Raw genomic sequence first — 19128 nt, forward strand, 5'->3', positions numbered from 1 at the left:
AAACCAGCTATCTAATTATTACACAGAGAGAGACGGAGAACATAAGGCCCGTGGGCCAAAACCGACCAAGAAGCTCCAATCTGGTCCCACCAAGCAAGGAGCTTTAAAGGATTCATACAAGTTTGTTTTGACATTTCATTGTATTTTGCACCAGAATGTTTCATTAAAATTGACTTCATTTTCAAGAACTGCTTGATCTTGTAAAAATATAGAGAATTTCATAACAGACACTGAACACAACATAGAAAACCTTTAATGTGTAAATTCAAAGGTTATTATAGCAATGGAGGAGGAGAACAGAGCAAGAGGAGGAGGAGCAGCAGGAGGAGGAGGAGGAGGGGGAGGAGGAGGAGCGGAAGGAGGGGGGAGCAGGACATACCCCCACCGCCAAATTTAGGCTCACGTCCTAACCAACTCCCCCCCCCAGGGGGTGAGGTGGGACGTTGGGAGGCAGCACCTTTTGGGAGGCCAGCCACAGGACCCTTTGGGGGAGAGGATGGAGCAAGCTGTGGACACCGAGCCTGCTCCTCCTCTCCACACCTCCTCTGCCGTTGCCGCCCTCATGATCAAGGCCGCCGCCTCCACCCACCTGGTCTGGGCGGTCTCTATCCTTGTGGCCGCCGCCTCCGCCAACCTGGTCTGGGCTGCCTTCCCAGCCGACCTGGTCCAGGCCGTACCCACCCTTGTGGACTTGGCCACCACCTCTGCCCACCTGGTCCGGGCCGTCCCCGCCCTCTTGGACTCGGCTGGTGCCTCCACTCTCTGGCTGGACTCCGCCCCCCTGGACTCGGCTGTCGCCTCCGCCCACTTGCTGGACTCTGCCAGGCGCCTTAATGTCCCACGGCCCCCGCCGTCGCTGCTGTCGGTGTGCGAGGGGACCGACTCTGCACTGTCCCGTCGAGGCCCTGCCTTCCTCCGCTGCCGCCATTCCGGCCGTCGACGACGTGCGCTGCTCCGGGGCTCCGGAGCGCCGCTCTCCTCCGTGGTGTGGGGATCGGCCGCGTTGTGCTCAGCCGGCCAAAAACGGTGCGTTTACGTGAAGCAGTGTTGTTGTGTGGACGGCCTCTGAGTCCGTCACTCTACCTGGTGAATCTCGGATCATTCTCATCCTGTGAGGCAACGTTCCACATTCCACTGGCCACTTTCTGCTGCAGGGGCCCTCAACACGCTGTGGCCCCATGCTGTCTCACACTGCATCCCCCCCCCCCATGGAGGCCTCCCATATAGCTGGGTTGGAGTGTGCCCAAACAGGGCAGGTGGGGTAGCTTGTGAACACCACCCTCAGGCCGGCTCCAAGGAAGTTTCCTGATCACTACACCCTGCCAGTCTTTCTGGCACAACACGGCACTATGCTCCTGCAATGCCTACACGTGATCAGCCTCTCTAAAATGTTCCTTTTAGAGCAGAACCTGATGATAATTCACTCTATCAGTGTTAAGATGTTTTGCATTGAACAACCTCTGTGTAGAAGTGTTCTGAGATGGCCGTGTTGTATTTGGCGCTTTATTAATAAAAAGGAATTTTCTCCCAAACTCATTAGAAACTGACTTTTGGCATAACTTTCAGAGGCGATCACTTCAAACTGCCTCTGAGTTTTGTCAATACCCGTTTTAACTGATATCTTCTGTTTGGAAAGTCCTCATCTGCCCCGAATGCCTTATCTGTTAAAGGTGGCAGAAACTGGAATATTGTTCCTCCAGTTATCCGAGAAAGTTCCACCTTTGCTGTTGAACAACCAAACTGGTGATCATCAGGAGAATCATGCACTTTAAAAGATATATTTTTTTCTTTACCTACTGTATGTCAGACTACTGAGTAAGTACTTTAATATTTGCACTTTATGGTAGGTTTTTTAAGAAAAATTATTTTGTTATCTTTGTCTTCCCATATTGTTTTTATATGTTTAGAACCTTGTATGATTTCATGTGGGACAATGGATGGAAATTAGCATTGTGCTAAATCCGGAAACTTACATTCACCTCATTAAGAGACAGCTTGTTCATTAATATTCACTGTCCCATCCAAATAAAAAAAATGAATGAAATGAAAAATAGTCAGAAATGTGCAATAATAACGTCCTCAGATTGGGGACAAAGATTTCGTTGGAATTTTGATGAAACTGAAAATTTCCACTCGCAAATCTGCTAAAAGATGCAAATTATTTTCCCAAACTCACCCTCAGCGTAGCTTTAGTGCCAAATCACTAGAGATACCTGTCGGTCGTCACCCAATCGCAAGGTTGCAGGTTTGATTCCCATCTCCACCTCCCCACGTCAGACTGTCATTGAACCCCAAACTTCCGTGGACGGATTAGGTGCACTTGCATGGCGTCTGCCTCCATTGGTGTGTTGAATATGTGTGTGAATGGATGAAGCTGATTAACGATGTAAAGCGCTTTGGGACTCCTCAGGCAGTTGAAAAACACTACATAAGTGAAATGCATTTCCATTTTCTCTTTGCATGAATGAATCAGATATTTAAGCCCACGCAGCAGGAAATCTTAGCAAATACCTTTGATAATTAATATTTAAAAACCCCAAGCTGCAAACTCCAGATAGGAAAGCAGTCAACACACGTTAACTTGGCTCGTCAAACCGAAAAGTCCACCTGAGCTGAGAACCATTTTATTAAAGTTTTCAGTTCATAACATAATTTACAAAAACAACACAGCCATCACCGTCGATCCAAAACTGACGTGACAAGTAAAAGTGATGCAAAGTACAAAATCAGAAAACTGAAACAGAAAAGTCAAAGAAACTGGAAAATGAATGAATAATGACCTCAGAGCTGTGCTTTCTCAACATAACACGATCATCGCAACAATCAGAAATACCACAATAATAATAAAAACAAAAAAAAAGTTCCAAAACAAATAAATACCTTTCTAAGTGTCTCTACACGTGAGTGGTCTGCTGTACCAGTCAAAAAAACTTTATTGCAACACACATCCTCGCAATAGTCGTATTCGTTTTCAGGCTATTGTAAAACTCAATGAAGATAGCGTGAAAACAATACAAACAATAACAAAAATGACAAAAACAACTCGAGACAAAAAGCTCAGACAGCTTCTTTAACTATCCTCTTTAAATCAGCCATAAAAAAAAAATTCAAAGTGAAACGTCACAGGACATTTACAAGAAAGAAAAAGAATCTATGAAACAGTCCGAAAACCCGCGAAAGAACAATTTTAAAAGAAGTGAAGCGTGACTGCTGCAGGTCAGGAAGCTCCGTCTGACAAGCACGTGTGGCCGAGACAGCCCAGAGTCAGTTGAAGGAAAAGACACAGAAGAAGCACTCTGAGGACAAGGTCAGAGGACACAGAGGACAGAACAGTGAAAGGACAGACAGGACAGTCTCCTCACCTCAGGATCCTCAATTTTCACTCTTTTTCATCTGAACAAACTGTAACATGGACTATAACTGAATCTTGTCTTCAGGTCTGAACTTGTTTTGGTGTAGAGGTCAGCACTCTGGCTTCATAGCAGGAAGGTCACTGGTTTGAGTCCGGGTTGAGTGTCAGTCGCTCCACGGCCGTGCCTCTGGACTGTCCAGCCTGCAGGTTTGAACCAGGAGTCGACCTGCTGTGAGACCACAGTGCTGAACCACTTATTGCCTCTGTCATAATAAGATTTCAAAGATGATGGAAAGAAAGAGAGTAAATATTTAAAGGAAGCCGTCTGGATGCTAAAGTGATTCACCACTAAAACTGAGACGCTGAGCCGGGAGCCTTTCGGCTGATTGGTCACTTTGGTTAATTTAGTCTGAAAGCAGGTGAATGGAACGTTTGTGTCAGCATGTTGTGGTGGAGCAGTGGGACTGACTAGAGCTCCTTCCTGTGCCTTCAGGGTTTTCTTCTGATTGGCTAAATGTTTCCCTTCTATCCTTTACGTTCAGATGGGTCCCTCTGGTCCGGCGCCACCCTCACCCTCCTTCTGTCTCTCACTCCCAGAAGATGTTGGTGATGTCAGAGTCCAGACTGAAGATCCAGAAGACGAGCGGAGCAGCGATCAGGACGAATGACCAGGACACACCTTTAACGGACTGACGCAGCCTGCTGCTAACGGAGCCCATCAGCCCCGTCCCCACCCGGAGCTGCTCCTCCTCTTCCAGTGTCTGGGTGGTGTGAGGAGAGTCAACATGAAGAAGTGTAAGATACTCTCACCCTCCATCACCTCTGTGCATCCCGTCAGTCACTCCTCTCACCTGCAGCTGATTCCCAGGCTCTATGTAGTTCCGGGCCAGGAACTTGAGGGCTTCATCCATCAGTATCACAGGCAGGGACATCTTCAGCACCACCACCCACTGAGGCCAGGACAGAGGGCGGATCTGGAATATGACCTGAGGACACAACATAACCTTTAAACCCTGAGCGCTCCAAACATTCAGGGCAGCTTCAGCTCAAATAGAAGCCATTACATTGTTCAATCTCTTCTGACAGAACCCAGACAAGTTGGAATTCTTAAGACAAATGATATTCCATTTTCCCCGACATGTTCCAGTTAAATCTAGAAAGTTCCCTTCAACCAACGATTCCAGTTGGTGCTTTATGAGTCAGATTTGCATAAAATGCTAAAATCCTGCAGGCCACTGTGTTTCTCTGGAGACTGACGGAGTGTAAAACCATACTCACTGTGTGGATGTGCTGATGCTAATGGTACTCCACTACTTCACTAACAATGGGGCAGCGGGTTTTCTCTGTGCGTGTCTCAATGTTCTGTCCATTTATCAAACAGCGGCCATGAGACATAGAGGTTACTGTCACTGGAAAGTATTTCCTGTGAGCATGCTTCTTACAGGCAGTGGGTCCACGTAGAGAATGAGGAAGTGCAGGGCCATGGACAGACAGATGGCCCCCACCAGCCAGGGGTTGGACCAGGGGGGCATCTTCAGCAGGGACTGGTTCTCTGAAAGACTGCATGAAGACAACATAACGGGAGAGCCTCTCCACAAACACCACTCACTGTGTGTGTGTGTGTGTGTGTGTGTGTGTGTGTGTGTGTGTGGGGGGGGGGGGGGGGGGCTCTTCTCACCTGTTTAAGGCATTGCACATCTCGATGGTGACCAGAACAGACAGAGCCATGGTCATGGGATATGGAGACTCAAAGACTGAACACTGCACACCAGCGAACTCAGCATGGCCTTCAGTGCACTGCAGATAATGAGACTAGGACAGAAACACAGACGGAACATTAATACTTCACAGACTATCACTACATGTTACCAGCTGAGGACCCTCTGGACCTGCAGAGTTGTTCTAATTGTTGAGTGAGGAACCGTCACCTCTTTGAGGCAGGCGGATGAATGTATTCGTTCAGACTCTTTCAGCATGCAGCTTTTATCAGTGCGTCCTTTCATTCCTCTCAATCTGATGCTCGGACTAAAGGTCCAAGGTTATGGTGAAGTAAACATCAGAGATGCTTTGCTACTAGCTGCTACGGCAGGAACCCTAACTAAGGTGCAAATCTTCTTCCAAGCTGGTGTTTCTTTGGAGCGTCCACGTTATTGGAACCGTCCCACACCATCAGGAGGGTCTCAGGTGTTTCGCCCCTTAACCTGAACACCTCGCCTGAGTGGGACAGCGGCGACTGATTAGTCTTCACTTGCAGAATGGTTCTAACTGTGGGCTCTCTTCAGCCATAACCATGAGGGTGAAGACTCGGCTGCTGCTGCTCTGTCTTTGGTGGCTTTTTTTTAGCTGCTCGGGGCCCAGGCCCATTTTCTGGATGAAGTGGCACACCACCCCTTTAAAACAGCTTCCTCAACCAGGTCTTGGTACTTTGGTGGGATGTGGCTAGCCTCTCTTCCCAGGGCACGGTGAGCTCGGTCACTATGATGGTTTTCCTGCTCCTGGATAAAAGGACTAGATCTGGTCGGAGTGAGGTCACTGCCACGTCCTGCGGGAAGACAAGACTCCTCTTCAGGTCCCAGTCGGAGGCTCGCTGCAACGTTTTTGCCCACGTGTATTTGTTTATTGGTATGTATGTATGTATGTATGTATGTATGTATGTATGTACAGTGCATTCAGAAAGTATTCAACCCCCTTCACTTTTCCAACATTTTGTAATGTTACAGCCTTATTCCAAATTTTTTATTTCTAAATTCTTATTTTTTCTCATCAATCTTCTTGCAAAACCCCATAATGACAAAGGGAAAAAAGTTTTTTAGGATTTTTTTGCCGTTGTCACACCCTTGGCTATGACACTCAATCCTGAGCTGAGATGCAACCTGTTTCCACTGATCGTTGTTGAGATGTTTCTACAACTTGACTGGAGCACCCCTGTGGTAGATTCTACTGATTTAACTTGATTTAGAAAGGGACACACTTGTCTATTTAAGGTCCCACAGCTGACAGTGATTGTCAGAGCAGAAACCAAGTCATGACGTCCAAGGGACCGTCTGTAGACCTTCGAGACAGAAATATATTGAGGCACAGATCTGGGGAAGGTTACAAACAAATTGCAGCGGCATTGAAGGTCCCGAAGAGCACAGTCGCCTCCATCATTCGGGAATGGGAAAAGTTCAAATCCACCAGGACTCTTCCCAGAGCTGGCCGCCCGTCCAAACTGAGCAATCGGGGGAGAAGGGCCTTGGTCAGGGAGGTGACCAAGAACCTGACGGTCACTCTGACAGAGCTTTAGCATTACACTGAGCAAAGGGGAGAACCTTCCAGATGGACAGCCACGTCACCAATCAGGCCTTTATTATGGAAGAGTGGCCAGACGGAAACTCTCTCCTCAGTGAAAGGCACATGAACAGCCCGCTTGGAGTTTGCCAAAAGGCGTCTAAACGACCCTCCGAACATCACAAACAGGACGCTATGGTCTGATAAAACAAAAACAGAACTATTTGGCCTGAACGTGAAGCGTCACGTTTGGAGGAAACCAGGCACTGCTCATCACCTGGCAAATACCTTCCCTATAGTGAAGCATGGTGGTGGCAGCATCATGCTGTGGGTTTTTCAGTGGCAAGGACAGGGAGACTCGTCAGGATACAAGAAAAGATGAATGTACAATGTACAGAGACATCCTGGATGAAAACCTGCTCCAGAGCGCTCAGGACCTCAGACTGGAGCGTCGGTTCACATTCCAACAGGACAACGACTCAAAGCACACAGCAAAGAGAACTAAAGAGTGGCTTCAGGAAAAGTCTGTGAATGTCCTTGAGTGGCCCAGCCAGAGCCCAGACTTGAACCCAAGTGAAGATCTCTGGAAAGACCTGAAAATAGCTGTGCAGCGACGCTCTCCGTCTAACCTGACAGAACCTGAGAGGATCTGTAGAGAAGAGTGTCGGTGTGCCAAGCTTGTAGCATCCTACCCAAGAAGACTTCCCGCTATAATTGCTGCTGTAGGTGCCTCAACAAAGTACTAAATAAAGGGTGTGAATACTTATGTACATGTGATATTTTCATGTTTCATTTTTAATGAAATGGCAAAAAAATCCCCAAAACATTTTTCACTTTGTCATTATGGGGTATTGCAAGTAGATTCATGAGAAAAATAAGAAATGGATCAATTTTGGAATAAGGCTGTAACATTACAAAATGTTGAAGAAGTGAAGGGGGTTGAATACTTTACGAATGCACTGTGTATTCGTATGTATGTATGGAACCAACGTTTCGCAAATAATAACCCGAATTGCCTGAACGGTTCAGGGATGATTTGTCCTCCTCTAAGGACCAATCTATATCATTTTGGGATCGAACAGCTCCTGGGGAGGTAAAATATTTACTCCTTTGTGGACACGCCGTCACTCAGGGCTGACGCCGCCGTTAGCAGTCTGATAGCACACTGCTAACCTCCACCCCCCTTCTCCCCTTTCAGCCAATCACATGCCAACTCACTCTGACGGTGCGTTCACGTGACACATAGAATGGGAACCAACAGAACATTGTAATTTAATCTAGCCTTAAAATTGCAAGGTGGCGTTAGCAGAGGTACTCTACTGAGTTCTGGTTCTACTATGAGGTTGGCAGGATACACAAGGATACACAAGGACACACACTTTATCACATATGGAGAATCTGACCGAGACACAATATCAGGCCGTGATGCTGTGGCTGATTAGTAACTGATCAAACACCTCCACACACAGCATCTTACCAGCTGGTAGAAAGTAAGCTTTGGTCCGTCATGAGCCGCCATAAACCACCAGGCAGCCGCTCCCACAGTGGCGGCTCCCACATAACCTGGTGAGATAACAGGTTAGAGACATAACGTGTTTGGCTATATGACAAAGTGTGGTAAATATTTCAACACGAAACTCCATTCTCATGATACAAACTATAACTACTGTGATATTATCAGTGTTACTCTATTTGGAAATGACCAATTTAATTGATGAATGTATAACTGAATTGATGAATGTATAACTGAATTGATGAATGACTGCCTGCCTGAATGAATCATGAATAGTGAAGAAGAGGATGTGTGGCAGAGTGATTCCTCCCGGTTCCGGACTCACAGCCGACGATGAGGTAGCGACAGAACAACCAGCTGGAGATGAGCGGCTCTTTGGGAGAGCGGGGGGGACGAGACATGATGTCCAGGTCGGGGGGGTTGAAGCCCAGAGCGGTGGCGGGGAAGCCATCTGTGACCAGGTTGACCCACAGCAGCTGGACGGGGATCAGAGCTTCGGGCATGCCCAGCGCGGCGGTGAGGAAAATACTGTGGAGGACACACACCATCACCAGTCTGCAGCTTCTCAAGCTGAGACAACACGTGAAGACATCCTGATCAGGTCTGCAACCTGCTGCTCTGCAGCCACATGCGGCTCTACAACTGAAGAAAATAAATAAAGCAGCTGGAAACAGCAGAAGAAGAAAAACCCACTGGATCATAAACATCTCAAACATTCATAAAATGTCTACCATTCCACACTGTAGTTAAACATTTCATAAATGTCACTGCAGATATTTTTTTGTGTACGTATGTACTGTATATTGAAACTATATATGAACTTTATGAGCTGTGTTATTGTCAATATTAAAGTTGAAATCATTCTATAGCTGAGCATAAATCTTTTTTGGTGGAAAGAAGTTGACATGGTCTTTAAGTCCTAAATGTCCCAGAGGTCCGGTCCCCTCCCTCTTACCACACCACCTCTCCGATGTTGGACGATATGAGGTATCTGATAAACTGCTTCATGTTGTTGTAGATGGCTCGGCCCTCCTCAACGGCAGCCACGATGGTGGAGAAGTTGTCGTCGGCCAGGATCATCTCCGACGCTGACTTGGCCACCGCTGTGCCACTGCCCATCGCGATGCCGATCTCCGCCTTCTTCAGAGCCGGGGCGTCATTCACGCCATCCCCTGTCTGCACGGTGAGAGAGGACATGAGTTGAAATGTCCCCACCACATGTCTGCTCTGTCCAGCAGCGCCGCCTCACCATGGCCGTGATGTAGCTCAGACTCTGCAGGTACTCCACTATGCGACTCTTGTGGGCCGGTTCCACCCGAGCGAAGCAGCAGGCGGTGCGGCAGGCCTGACGCTGAAGGTGAGGTGGCAGCTCGTCGAACTCGCGGCCCGTCAGGCCGCCGGTGACGCCGGCGGCCTGCTGCTCCTCCTCCTGCTCTGTGATGATGCCCACTCTCCTACAGATGGACAGCGCTGTGCCTTTGTTATCACCTGTAGAGGAACACACCAAACAACTCCACATTATCATTCACTAAACCAACATGTTCTATTTCTCATGTCCCGTCCGGGTCATCCATGTTTGCTTTCTTTACACAGATAATTCCACGTTTGACTCCTTCAGTGTGCAGCGTCTCATCTGATCACCAGTGTTTGGGTCTCTGCAGCCTTCAGTGAGAGATGTGCCCCGTATTTGCAGCTTTTCACCGCCACCTGCTGTTAGACCAGGGTTTTACAGCCACGCGTTGCTCATCAGCACGTCTGTAATGGCTCTCTGTAGCGCTCACAAAATGAGATGTAATTATCTATTTTCATTTGATTGTTGCTGATCTCGCACTTTGAGGTGACAAAAGTTGACAAAATGAAAAGATTGTCAGGAGTTTGTCAGGAAACCTTTGGAACACGTCACCAAACGTCAAACAGGAACTGTTTAATATGACTCTGTGCAGCGTCTGTGCTCATCCTCATTGTCACCATGTGCATCCTGTTCCACAGTCCTACTGTCACAGCGCAGTGGCTGTGGAAAGTCTCAGTGGAGGCAGTGTGATGACACTGAGCCCTGTTCTCTTACAGCAGCTCCCCGTGGTCTCTGCACAATGTTTACTGTGCTCGGAGAGTTTACCGGCCTCCCCGGAGTGCAGCACTGAGAGCTGAGGAAGTTTCAGAAAGAAACATAATTGTTGTCTGTGGACAAGAGAAAGACAAACTGAATGTCCATCACAATCATACCTGTGGTGTCGATAACTCACGTCTGAGCAGGACTGTGCTGCGCTGCGCTGCGTGTGTGTGTGTGTGTGTGTGTGTGTGTGTGTGTGTGTGTGTGTGTGTGTGTGTGTGTGTGTGTACGCTCACCAGTGATCATGATGACCCGGATGCCTGCCTGCCGACACATTCGAACGGCACTCAGCACCTCTTTCCTCGGGGGGTCCAACATGCCCACACAGCCCACAAAGGTGAGGTCGGACTGGGGAGAAGGAGGCAGAGAGACAGGGTGTGTTTACACTATGACATGTGTGACGTCAACTGAAATGATGAATACAGCGTCAGTATGTATGTCAGTAAGTATTAAGCACAAACATGCATCATTAAATAACTGTTGATCCAATCAGAGCTCCGATCTACCAGAGTCTAAACAGAGAGAATAAACTGGCCTGTGAAGCTTTTGGAGTTAAAATGAAAGTTATGTGTTTCAGAGTTATTAAGAACTTATCTAACTAATGTAGTAAAATGTCTTTTGTCTTAATGTTTACAAATTAGCAGGACAATAGAAAGGTTAGTGATCTCCACTCCACACAGTTGATGAATAAACAGTTTGTACAAAAGAAGAAGAGGAAATGATCCCAGAGTCACATCAGAAGAAACTCAGACGTAAAAAGACTTTACTCATAGCTGCACTGACGGTGGAAATCCAAACGGGTCCTGTTTAGTGTGAATGGTTCATGTTCCACCAGTTTTAGGTTTGAATACTTCCTCTGGTTCTCTGGAGGAAACTGGGTTCTGTTAATCTGAAGGTTTTCAGAACTCTTTGTCACCTCGTAGTTCGCAAACGCAGCAGAGTTCTCCAGGTTGAGGCCGTGGATGTCAGGGGGGGAGTCTCTGGTTGCCATGGCAAGGCATCGTAGGGTATCTCGACCTGAGGTCCAGGCCCGCACTGTGGACAGAAGCTGCTCTCGCAGAGCCGCGCTCAAAGGCACGCGGGCAGAGCTGCTGATCCGGATGTAATTACAGCGCTCCAGCACACTCTCTGGAGCTCCCTGACAAGATCACACACACACACACACACACACACACACACACACACACACACACACACACACACACACACACACACACACACACACACACACACACACACACACACACACACACACACACACACACACACACACACACACACACACACACACACACACACAATGTTTATGAGCATCGTTATTATCTATTTCCCATCAGAGAGAGAGTTGGCCCAAATGTTTCCAGGTGAGGCTGTGACACTGACCTTCACAAACATCTTGGTACCAGAGGCAGACCTGGTGAATTTATTAGAAGAGCAGAAGACAGACATGGACTTCCTGTCCCGAGAGAACTCTAGCGTGAGCTCCTTTCTCATCAGCTGTTTGATGACCTGGTTCAGAAGACATTCAGACTCAGTCATGATCTGCAGCTTCAGAAGAAAAGGTGCTGATGAGTTTCACTCACCGAGCAGCAGGCCGTGGCTCGTTCAACTCGGCTGAGTCCTCGCACATCGGTGTCAAACACATTCAGCTTCTCCACCAGACAACACAGGGCCGTCTCTGTGGCCTCACCCACCTTCTCATACACACCCTTTGCCTGCAACACACACAGACAGAGATACACAGAAACAGAGAGAGACAACCAGAGTACATCAATCAGAAAATACTGCTAAATATAAATCTACTAACATCACATAAAGACAGAGTAGTGAGCACTCTCACTAAAAGAGTGTGCGTGTGTGTGTGTGTGTGCGTGCGTGCACACGTGTTTGTTTTCCAGTGATTTTCACTGTCGTCTTTGAGAACACTTCGGAACAGTGTCGTCAGCATCACAGTCCAGAAGCATCGACAGTAGAACATCCAGCTTTCTCACCTCATTGTAGTCCAGAGAGGAGTCGTTGCACAGGGCACAGACGGAGGCTAACTCCACCAGGCCTTCATACTGACTGCACTTCACAACCGAGCCATCCTTATACCTGGAGGGAGGGAGGGAGGGGGGAGGGGGAAGGAGCAGAGGGAAGGAAGAGAGGGCAGGATGAGATGGAACGGGCGGCAGTGAGACGTGTGGACGCTGTCAGGGAAAACAGTGTCAAAGTGTTGCCGGGGTTCAGACGCACTCACACTTCCCCTTCAGGGGCATAAGTAGATCCAGTCACTGTGAACTCGCTCAGGCTGCAGCGCTCCCCCGACACACTGTCCACCACAAACAGCTACACACACACACACACACACACACACACACACACACACACACACACACACACACACACACACACACACACACACACACACACACACACACACACACACACACACACAGTGATTAGTACATTGGTACGTGTATTAAATTCCATATATACCAGTCCAGTTATTAATGGTGCAGGTTGGATCTACAGAAAAGCTTCTATCAGATCAGGTTTGAGACGATCTAAGATGCTGTGTTCCGTCTTCACACTTCAGGAGAACTGTTGTGCATCACAGGAGAATATATGAGATCATTATTTCCTCTGTAAAGAACTTGATCTCTTGGAGGGATGAATATATATATATATATATATATATATATATATATATATATATATATATATATATATATATATATATATATATATATATATATATATATATATATATATTTCTGATATAGAAAGGAAAACACCAGAATCCAGAATTAATCAAAAGGTCAAGTATGCACATCACCCAACTACAATAATTTCTTTTTGGACAAAGGTCAGGTTGAATCATTAAAGTTTTAATCAGGCCCACTGATGAAGACTATTTAATCCCTGCCAATCTGCCATTATCTGCTGTCTCCGCTCTATACCTTCCTGAGGGACCTCAGCTGTGGGGTTAAAAGCTTCTCATGAGTTTGTTCTGTGCAGACAAACTCATTAATCACATATTCTCCACTTCTCAGTCTCTTCCTGCTCATCGAAATTTTGTTTCTTCTTAATCATTGATCTTGCTGGTTGCGTGATAATGGACTGTAAGTGGACGTTAAGAGAGTTTGGATCAGTAGCAGAGCCTACAGGAGGCTGACTGGCTCAATCCTGATGCCCCTCACACTTCTTACCCTGCAGACCGACATCTGGTTGGTAGTCAGTGTTCCTGTCTTGTCGGAGCAGATGACGGAGGTGCAGCCCAGCGTCTCCACTGACGGCAGGCTGCGGACGATGGCGTTCTTCCTGGCCATCCTCCGTGTGCCCAGGGCCAGGCAGGTCGTGATTACTGCTGGAAGTCCTGCCGGGAGAGTCATTAGAAAGGAATTATTTCTCATGTGTTCAAATGGACTGGGGTCTGTTCAGGTACATTTCATCAACCACTCATCTGATCCCATAAAAATATACCTTCTTCTTTGAGGGCACAGGCCAGGTTATTCACAGAAGGCTGCTTAACTTAAAGCAGTTTGATTTGTTAGGTAACAAACAAAACACAAACATGGCTTCACGCACTGACAGAACTCACTGTACACCTGGGGACATGAACCACATCGTACAGAGGATACCTGACTACCAAGAACTGGAGCTGAAAACCTTTGAGTACACCGATTACAACATTCTGGACGTGGAACAGGATCTAGACCCAGACAAGAACTTTTTCTCCACCATTAACAATAATTGCTGCTACTATACAGAAGATCAATACAACCAGGAGGTCAAATCTATGGGTAAATGATCAATTATTCATTTTAACAGTAGAAGCTTATATGCAAATTTCAAAAAAATTAAGGATTATCTGAATACTTTTTCACAACCTTTCAATAAAAAGATGAAAGAGGAATAAACTTTGAAATGGAGGGTTATGAACTCATATAAAAACAGAGAAAACAAAGGTGGTGGAGGAGTGGCTTTATATAGAGATAAAACATTAGATTTCAAGGTTCTAGAGGGAATGACCACTGTGATGGATAATGTCCTGAATGCTTGTCAATTTAAATTTGCAAGAAAAATACGAAAAATATTATCGATAGCTAAACAGTTTTTATATGTGCAGATTGGAACATTGACCTTTTAAATGCCAACAACCATAAACCTACAAATGAGTTTATCAGTACTATGTACAGTATGAGCTATGTTCCTAGAATCACCAGACCCAGTAGGATTACATGGAGTTCTGCTCCTCTCATTGACAACATATTCACAAATGACTTTGATAATAAGGCAATTAGTGGATTACTGATTAACGACATTAGTGACCATCTCCCAGTATTTACAGTTAATAATACAAACCTTGGAAATAAAATAGACAAAAAAACAGAATATAGACGAGCAAAGACTGAGGAATCCTTAAACGCACTAAGAAATGGACTGTTTGAACAGAGTTGGGATGCAATATATAATGATAACAATGTTGACCATATATATAATGACTTCTTAAAAATATTTACCTTATTATATGATAAATACTGTCCAATTAAGAAATACAACAAAAAACTAGCATATAATAGTAATCTGTGGATATCAACAGGATTACAAAATCCATGTAAAAAGAAGAATACACTTTACAGATGTTTCATTATATAGAGAAGTATAGAGGCAGAACAAAAATATTAAATATATAAAAATAAGTTCACTAATATTCTAAGAGTGAGTAAGAAAGATTATTATAAAAGGATTTTAGAGGATAATAAAAACAACATTAAAGGAACATGGAAGATACTAAATAATATTATACGAAACAGCAATACACACAATAGTCTACCTAAGTATTTTATTGATAAGAATGTGGAAAATTATAACATGAATGAAGTAGTTAACAGATTTAATGAATTCTTTGTAAACGTTGGACCTGAACTAGCAAAACAGATCCCTGATACTGGGAGTTATGGAGAGCATATACCTATACATATCTATCCATATACTTATATACCAGAAAGAAATCCTTGTTCTTTGTTTCTTAAAGTTGTGACAGAACAGGAAATATTGGATATTGTCACTAAAAGCAAGAATAAAAACTCTACAGATTGTAATGATATTGATATGTCACTAGTGCAAAGGGTAATAGAAGGCATCTCCAAACCATTAACATACATATTTCAAACTGGTTCATTTCCAAATAAAATGAAAATAGCCAAGGTCATACCTCTATATAGAACTGGGAACAAGCATCATTTCACTAACTATAGACCGTCTCATTAGTACCACAATTCTCAAAAATACTGGAAAAACTCTAACAACAGATTGGACTCATTCTTAGAAAAACACAACATACCTGCAGAGAAGCAGTATAGATTTAGATCAAATAGATCAACAACACTGCCAATAACTGAAGCAATAGAACTAATCACCAATACTATAGACCACAAGAAATATGCTGCAGGGGTGTTCATGCTGTTGTTGTTTTCCTTTCTTTCTTTTTTTTTGTTGTTTTTGTACCTTGATATTCAAAATAAATATTTCAAACAAACTTATAAATATATAAACATGTATAAAGTGTGTATGACTGTTGTTGCTTTAAAATGATGAAAAGTGTGGAAAAAGCATGCATGAGATGATATACTGACCTTCTGGGATGGCAGCCACAGCCAAGGCCACGGCGATCTTGAAATAGTAAACGGCTCCTCGGAGCCAGCTGCCTCCATGAACAGGGTCATTAAAGTGGCCCACATTGATGGCCCACACGGCCACACAGATCACACTGATGACCTGCAGGTGGAAACACAAACACATCAGCACTCATTGAGAGTAATGTATAAACACAGAGAAGAAGAAGCAAGAGGCTCATGCCTTAGACAGCTGCTCTCCAAACTGGTCCAGTTTCTGCTGCAGCGGCGTCCTTTCAGGGTCAGTCGAGGCCATCTCATCTCGGATTTTACCAATCTCTGTCTGAACTCCTGTTGCTATGACAACCCCGATGGCTCGCCCTGCCGCAATGTTGGTTCCCTGTAAATGAGAATAATGACTTCAGAAGAAGAAGAGCTTTGGAAAGGTCACTCAGAGCCTGTTCTTATGGAGAACTCGATTCAAGCTCAACCTCCTGACTGAAAGCTCCTGTGTTTGAGTTTGTTCTTGTTTGAGTTCAGGGGTAAAGATGAAGATAAATAAACCTCACTGAGGTATTTCAGGCATGTGTGATTGTTCTTATTTTGTGGATCGCCCTCGAATGCTAAATGAAGGGACCACAGTGGATCTGTAACAATACAGATTTAATGAAAGGACCGATGTGTCAGGTCCTCTTCTGTGTCTCTACTGTGGACAGTGGGCGCAGGGACTCGCCTCCTGCTCAAAGGAAGGTCAGTCTCGGGGTAATCTCCAGGGTAATGGACAGGGTTACCCATCATCTCCTCCGGATCCAGGCCCACTGACACCCTGCCCTCTGTCTCCAATTCTCTCCAGCAGTTGGTGCTATTGACAGGGCTGATGCCGACCTCATGGACCAGTCACTGGTGAGACAGCTCGGACTGGGGGGGGGGCTTCCCTTGAGAAACCACAAAAAGCCACAGCCTTCAGCAGACAGTTATTGTAGTTGGCTGTGGCGGCTGTGGCTTGGTTGGTAGAGCGAGTCGTTCCTCAATCGGAGGTTGCAGTTTCGATTCCCTATCTGTCGACGTGTCGAAGTGTCCTTGAACAAGACACTGAAACCCAAATTGCTCCCAATGGATGGATATTCAGCCTCACACACCACCTCTACTTTGTTTCGTATGGGTTTATTGTTTATTCCTGTTGTCTGAGTGTGCTCACCTGAAAACCGTGTCCACAAGGGGGGGCCTGGGCAATGTAAGGAGGTGATAAAGCCTGCAGGCCATAAGGTGAACCATGAAAAAGTGGTAATGATTGTGTTGTGTTTTTGTTGTAGTTAGTTAATTCATCTAGTTTAGTTTGGTTTATTAGTTGTGGGTGGTCAACCAGGGGTGCAGAGGGTTTTGTGTGGGGTGTCCTCCTGCCACGGTTTTCCTGTTTTGTGGTGTCAAGATAAAAACTGGACCTTTATAGTGTGCACAGTGCTGCTGCTCATTGAGCCAACTCCTCACTCTGTCTGTAGTGATTGCAAAGCTGTTGGCCATTGAACTGATAGTACTTAGAAAAACCATGGCGTGTCCTGTGCTTACAACCACTGAATTTTACAATTTCATGCACTTAACTACATGAGATAACACAAGGTCAAACTGAGTGTTTCCACTCACGTGGGCTGCAATAACGTTATACTTTCATAGTGAGGTGCAGGCCACAAAATATCGTCTCGCAAATGGCCTGCGGGCCGCGAGTTTGAGACCCCTGCTTTAGAGGGAATAACTTCACAGACTGAAATGTGATGGTGCTTTAGTCTTTAGCAGCAGGAGAGAGATAAAACACACTCAATAAAACATCAAGGTCTGTTACACACACACACACACACACACACACACACACACACACACACACACACACACACACACACACACACACACACACACACACACACACACACACACACACACACACACACACACACACACACACACATCACCTGTGTGTGTGTCCCTTTGGAGAGGAGCAGGCGACCATCTGTTTTGCTCTGAAGCCATCAAAATAAGACTTAACATGTCGAATAAAACCACAATAAAATTGACCACTGCTTCCAGGCTCTTGACATCAGACCAGGGTCCACAGGACAGGGACATCAGACCAGGGTCCACAGGACAGGGATATCAGACCAGGGTCCCGTCTGATGTCAGGATTTTGAGAGATTCCAGGAAAAACAAGACTGCCCCAATTCTTCCCATCTGGTCAATTATGATCCCAAAAGCTAAAGACATTTTGAACTTTTTAACCTTTTTAAGTCCCATGTGTTTGTGTCCCGTGACTATGTCACAGTCTCTCGTTCCTTCAGTCAGAGTTTATCACTAGCAATACCATGATTTTTCAGACTTCCTCTAAGTCCCAGCTCTAAGTCAAATGACTCTATTTACAAATGAAAGGACATTACCTGAGGATCAGCAGGGGAGTGAAAATGAGAATCTGACTTGCGCATTGGAATTTTTCACACCTTGGATGTTTTGGAGTGTTTGGGGACGGGCAAAGCTCAGAGCTTCTTTTAGCACACTCAATAAATCTCAGCAATAAATTGTAGAATATTTGCGTGTGTGATAACCTATAATGTGTCCCAGGAATAACTACAGTCTGAGGTCTAAAGACTTGTTTTTACACACAGTTCCGACCATCCGTTATAAACTGGGCAAAAAAGCCTTTATGTATTCTGCTCCATGTTTATGGAATGCTGTACAGAAAAAAATTAAAAACTCACAGTTTGTCATGCTGGGCGAGTTTAGGGCCGTTTTACAGCACATGTAAACACAAACCTAACCTTGTTCTTGTTTTAGCTAACTTATATTTAAGTATTTGGTGGCTTTTATAGTTTTGTCTTTCTCTGCGACTGTACTTTTTATTGTTTCCATCTATTTGTCTTTTGTGCTATTTATTTGTTTTAAGAATATTTTTGTATTTAGAATTAATATAAGACACAGCAAACTTTTTTATGGACTAAAAGAGGTGAGTAATCTCAATGTGGTTCTCCTGATTTCAATAAATATACATGTACACATGTGCATTTCAATACCTGGCTCCCCCTCCTGTGGTGCACCAGTATTAGCCTTGTTTACATAACAAACAGCTGAGGGTGAGGTGTTAGCTGAAAGGCTGTGAGTCAATTGACTGTTCTTTGGTATCTAGAGGAAGAAAAGTCAAATGACTTCTCCATGGTGTTGCAAGTGTTATTCTCAAACGGTGTCAGGTTTGGTCCAGCTAAAACCAACCCTGGTATTAACACTGCACCCAGTACTTTGTTGT

The 19128-nt window shown here is 45.2% G+C and overlaps 1 protein-coding gene across 1 annotated transcript in view; it reads right to left on the reverse strand.

Annotated features, from left to right (window-relative positions):
- Positions 1 to 2572: 2572 nt before the first annotated feature.
- LOC308109373 (sarcoplasmic/endoplasmic reticulum calcium ATPase 2) overlaps positions 2573 to 19128 on the reverse strand; it is a 32777-nt gene continuing 16221 nt past the window's right edge. The window contains exons 8-24 of the mRNA XM_080462901.1: positions 16090 to 16245; positions 15867 to 16008; positions 13437 to 13603; positions 12485 to 12573; positions 12237 to 12339; positions 11829 to 11960; positions 11629 to 11754; positions 11162 to 11383; positions 10482 to 10593; positions 9385 to 9623; positions 9091 to 9311; positions 8461 to 8663; positions 8100 to 8185; positions 5031 to 5164; positions 4795 to 4912; positions 4204 to 4338; positions 2573 to 4113 (exon numbers count right to left, since the gene is read on the reverse strand). Of these exons, the coding sequence (XP_080319027.1) occupies positions 3940 to 4113; positions 4204 to 4338; positions 4795 to 4912; positions 5031 to 5164; positions 8100 to 8185; positions 8461 to 8663; positions 9091 to 9311; positions 9385 to 9623; positions 10482 to 10593; positions 11162 to 11383; positions 11629 to 11754; positions 11829 to 11960; positions 12237 to 12339; positions 12485 to 12573; positions 13437 to 13603; positions 15867 to 16008; positions 16090 to 16245 (2559 nt within the window). The 3' untranslated portion in view covers positions 2573 to 3939. The remainder of the gene's footprint in view (positions 4114 to 4203; positions 4339 to 4794; positions 4913 to 5030; positions 5165 to 8099; positions 8186 to 8460; positions 8664 to 9090; positions 9312 to 9384; positions 9624 to 10481; positions 10594 to 11161; positions 11384 to 11628; positions 11755 to 11828; positions 11961 to 12236; positions 12340 to 12484; positions 12574 to 13436; positions 13604 to 15866; positions 16009 to 16089; positions 16246 to 19128) is intronic.

This window comes from Lipophrys pholis (genome assembly GCF_963383615.2).
Source record: "Lipophrys pholis genome assembly, chromosome: 5".
In the NCBI taxonomy this organism is placed as follows: domain Eukaryota; kingdom Metazoa; phylum Chordata; class Actinopteri; order Blenniiformes; family Blenniidae; genus Lipophrys; species Lipophrys pholis.